Source organism: Belonocnema kinseyi, chromosome 2 (assembly GCF_010883055.1).
Source record: "Belonocnema kinseyi isolate 2016_QV_RU_SX_M_011 chromosome 2, B_treatae_v1, whole genome shotgun sequence".
Classification (NCBI taxonomy): Eukaryota; Metazoa; Arthropoda; class Insecta; order Hymenoptera; family Cynipidae; genus Belonocnema; species Belonocnema kinseyi.
This window is the reverse complement of record NC_046658.1, coordinates 120,025,864-120,030,559: the sequence shown is the minus strand read 5'-3', so window position 1 is coordinate 120,030,559 and position 4,696 is coordinate 120,025,864. Positions and strand designations below refer to the sequence as shown.

The 4,696-nt window shown below is 24.6% G+C and overlaps 2 protein-coding genes across 5 annotated transcripts in view; one reads left to right on the top strand and one right to left on the bottom strand.

Annotated features, from left to right (window-relative positions):
- The window catches only part of LOC117182600, a 49,318-nt gene that overhangs the window by 27,586 nt on the left and 17,036 nt on the right, over positions 1-4,696 (bottom strand). Inside the window, exons 3-4 of one of the 2 annotated variants that reach the window (XR_004468332.1) lie at positions 4,314-4,406; positions 1,701-1,877 (exon numbers count right to left, since the gene is read on the bottom strand). The gene's annotated coding sequence lies outside the window, so the exon portion shown is untranslated. Of the gene's footprint in view, positions 1-1,700; positions 1,878-4,313; positions 4,407-4,696 lie in introns of those variants that run through there. The other variant, XR_004468333.1, reaches the window with a different exon arrangement.
- LOC117182602 overlaps positions 1,654-4,696 on the top strand; it is a 17,730-nt gene continuing 14,687 nt past the window's right edge. Inside the window, exons 1-3 of one of the 3 annotated variants that reach the window (XM_033375698.1) lie at positions 1,654-1,873; positions 1,931-2,099; positions 4,306-4,502. In XM_033375698.1, coding sequence (XP_033231589.1) covers positions 1,747-1,873; positions 1,931-2,099; positions 4,306-4,502 — 493 coding nt within the window. In that variant the 5' untranslated portion in view covers positions 1,654-1,746. Of the gene's footprint in view, positions 1,874-1,930; positions 2,100-4,305; positions 4,667-4,696 lie in introns of those variants that run through there. The other 2 variants (XM_033375700.1, XM_033375697.1) reach the window with 2 other exon arrangements.

Genomic DNA, 4,696 nt, shown 5'->3' with positions numbered 1-4,696 from the left:
GTTCGTATTTTTAAATAAAAAATATACATAGTTTTCGAAAAAAAACGCTACCATATAATCCAGAATTTTTAAAAGATTCTAAATCCAACATAACCTAAAATTGTTAAAATATTCTTTGAATTCTAATAATTCGTTATAAAAATACTAACATTTCCTAACTAACCGTTTTCCGTTGAAAAATATTAATTCAAACATTTTAAATCTTGTTAAAACAAATGGTTAAGATCCGTGAATCTTAAAAATGTATTTTTTCATTATTATTAAAAATACCAGTTTTGACAAAAATCAGTAAAAATAATCAAAAATTGTTCAAATATTCTCAATCTTCTTCAAATTATAATGATTTTTCTTTCAAAATAACCATTTTATCCTATAAAACGCTATTATTACCTAAAACTTTTTCTTTAATAATAATATACTTTCAAATCTAATATTTTTTTAATAAAATTTTCGATTCCCGGCTAGAATTACTAACATAGTTTCAAGTTCATCATGTTTGCAAATGTTATTATTTCGAACAAATATCATTGGACACCAATCTAAAGATTTTTTTTCAAATTTTATTTGAAATATACCAACATAACCTCAAGTTGTGGGAAACTTGTAAATATTTTTTAATAACATAATTTTCATGAAAATAAGTTAATATTATTCAAACATGTTAATCTTTTTTAAATAAAATTTTGTTATTCTTTTAGTTGAAAGCTGTTCGTATTTTTAAATAAAAAATATAAATAGTTTTAGACAAAAACTCTACCATATAATCCAGAATTGTTAAAAGATTCTAAATCTCGTTTAAATTATAATAAATTTGTGATTCAAACTGATTTTTTTAAAAATGTTAACGTAATTTTAAAATGTTCATAAATGATGCAAATATAAAATCTAATGATTTTTTATTTTAAACCTTCATTTTCTTTGGAAATCGTTGATATAACTTGAAAATATTCAAAAATTAAGAATTTTGTTCAAACTATAATTATTTTTATATTAAATTAAATCCATTTTTTTTTATTAAAAATGTCATATTTCGAAGAAAAACAGTAAAATAATTTTTAAAAAATGCAATCTTTGGAATCTAATAATATGTGTTTAAAAAGCCCCCATTTCTTGTGTAAAATACCCGAGAAAAAATATAAAATTGTTGATGATGGGAAATCTTGATGATGATTTTTGTTAAAATTATGTACCAATTTTTGATGAAAAAAACTAAAAAAACCTCCAATAAAAAGAAATCGAAGCTAGGATAATTTTATATAAAAATGATTTTTAAAAAACTTATTTCTAGAGCAAATCAATAATAATATAAAACATGCATATACTATTTTAAATCAATTTATTAGAATATCTGAAAGTTTTAATTGAAGAGCACAAGAGTATTCAAAAACACAAATGCTTCTTAACTTGTATAATATTTTCTATGATTTTTCTTATAAAAAAAAATTATTTGTAGATTTAATTTTCAAATTTAAGATATAAAAAAACTTCCAAGTAATATGAAAAGCCATTCAAGTTTTAAACCAAAATGATTACGAGATTTTCGAAATATATCGTTACACCACTTTGTTTAGGTAGTTTAAAACCTTTTTCTACATATGTTTTTAAATTTATAACTTAAAATTTTCCAAAGAAACATTAGCACCGCAAGTGTCAAAAACTTTAATTTAAAAACGGAATTGTCAAAGTCAAAAAAAAGGTTATAATCTGCACTAGAAGCTTCATTTTCATCAAAGATAAAGAAGAATAATGAACATTTGCATTGAACATTCTCTCGGAATCCTGTGCAGATGCAAAGAATACAAGAATGTAGTTGAAACATTAAACATTTTTAAAACAAGAATTATAAATCCTTATCTGCCGAAGTTTTCCACAGGTACCTGAAGAAAAATTTTAATATTATTTAAAATTGTTTTAATTTAATTTAATGCAGATCTGCCCTCAATGAAGATTGTGTGGGTTCTTAGAAAAACTGAGACAAACGTAAACCCAACAAAACCTGTTATTGAGTATTTTATAAAAGAAGCGAACAAAATTGATTCATGTCTCTCAGAAACGGAAATCCAAAAATGGATACCTCAAAATAACCTTTTTTCGCCAAAGTTAGTAATAAAGAGGGTGTCTACTCACCTGGAAAATCTGGAAATGTCAGGAAATTTGGTTGGGCAGGGAAAAGTTAGGACATTTTTTTAGCGTGCCTAAATTTATTTGAATAATTGTGATATTAAATTAAATAACGATATTTTTTATTACTAAACGTAGAGTTATAGTGCTGGATTATTACTTATTTACACCAAACTTATCATTTTCACTAATCTCACGAAAATATATTTTATTGGAAATATTAATGTGTTAAATATGCACTTAATTTTAAGTATCTACTTTAAATTCAGATATGAAAATGATATAAAAATTTATTTTAATTATTAATTTAATTCATGGAATTTAGAATTAATTTTTTATTAAATTTAAATGTATAATATTAATAAAATACCTGTCATATTATTAAGTTACCTTCACAAGGTAAAAACATTTTAATTAAATTTTACTGGTAAAATGTAACATTTCTACACATTTTTATAATTATAGAGATTGAAACATATTAATTATAATAAACTCCTGAAATTATTTTATACTTTTTCCCAATTTTTAAATAAATTGTACGATTTCTTAATGAATTTAATTCATTACAATTGAACCATTTCCAGATGAATAATAAATAGAAAAATCTAGAGATACCTGTAAAGACTCTGGAATTGGCAGGACATTTTTTAAAAGAATTTAGGTGGAGATCCTGTCACAGGAATTCAAAATATTTCAAGGAATTTCGTAGGAATTTATCGGATTCTATGGGATTTCAAAATATTTCACGGTAGTTTAAATGATTGTACAAATTTCCCAGAATTGTAACTTATTCAAAAAATTTCAGGGAATTTTCGAAAAAAATTAAAATTCGGAATTGTAACAAGGAACTTCTTTCAAGAATTATAATTCTGAGTTAAAATGGAGACTTTTTGAAAAGAACTAAATTTTTGGATTTAAACACAAATTTTTTTAAATAATGACCGTTCCGACTTGAAACAGGAAAATTTTTAATTTATTTAAACACTGAGTTGGAAAACGGAATTTTCAAAATTTAATAAATTCTGAGCTAGTGTTACAAATTATCGAGGAGTTAAAATCTTGAACTGGAACAGTGAGTTTTTCGAAAGAATTCTAATTTTCTTTTGGAACAGGGAATTTCAAGTATAAATCAATTCTGAATTGGAACACGGAATTTTTTAATTTAAAACAATTCGGAGCTAAAATTCGAAATGTTTGAAAATAATTAAGATTCTGAATTTTAACAAGCAAATTTTTTAAAGAATTCTAGTCCGGAGTTGAAGCGGGGTATTTTTGGAAAAGAATTAAAATTCTCAACTGTTTTAACACGTAATTTTTAATAGAATAATAATTCTGACTTGAAACAGGGAATTTCAAAATTGTAACAAATTTGAACTAAATCTGCAAAATATCGAAAAGTATTAAAATCCTGGACTGGAACATAGAATTTTTTTAAAACATTCTAATTCTGTTTTAGAACAGGGAATTTGCAAAATCTAAATCAAGTCTCAGTTGTAACAGGGAATTTACAAATTAAAAAAAATTATGAACTAAAATTGGAATAGGGATTAGGGAATTGGAAATTTAAGTTTGAAAAAAAATTACTCAATTAACATATCAATCAATTTAACAAGTATTATAAACAATTAAATGCGGACCATTTTTTATTTAAAAAATTGGTGTTTTTGCTTGTTAATATTTTTAATCGACTAATGAAGAATGGTGTTAACACTAGACATTTCGTTAAATTTAACTATTCTGTTAAAACTTCATCCTTTTTGGTTGAAAATTCAACTGTTTTTCGAAAAAATTCAATAGATTATTAATCATGTTTTTAGTATTATTGATTCAATTATTCGATGGTAATAATAAATATATTCGAGTATATAATTTAATAATTTGTAAAAGCTTTCTAAATCAAAAATATTAATTAAATCATTAGAAACAAATGAAAAAAAAACATTATCTATAATAAACTTGCAATAAACTCGTATACATATTCTAAGGCAATTGTTTTCGAAAATCCAAAAAAATTTCAAAAATGACTCCGTATTACGAAAAATTATACCTGGAAAAATCTAGATATACCAGAAAAAAACCGTGGAATTGTCAGGGAATTTTTTTTCCAGGATTTGAGTAGACACCCAGAATAAAATGGTTAATTAAAATAAGAATAAAAATTTGTCTTTCTGATTTTTCTTTTAGGAAATTACCTGAAAATCTGAGTTTCCACCATCAAGGAGACTTGACTACAGGATCCACGGAAATTAACACTTTAACTGATATGTTACCACATCGAGGTCACCCTGTAAAAAGAAAAGACATTGATTGGAGTGTTGGATCACATTTGACTCCAGTGGAAATGACAGACGAACCAGAAACAAAATTTAGATCAGTTAAAGGTTGTTTCACCATCTGGGCAGAATCTTTAATTCTCTCCACTGGAAAATATCCATACTAACTTAATAAAAGCTTTAAACTTTATAGGGCGAATGAAAAAAAAACGGGAATTTCGGCTCGGGGCCATTTATAAATTACGTAACAGCTTTTTTGGAGAGAGAGTTTGGGAAAATGGCGTGATCTATTGAAGGGGGGG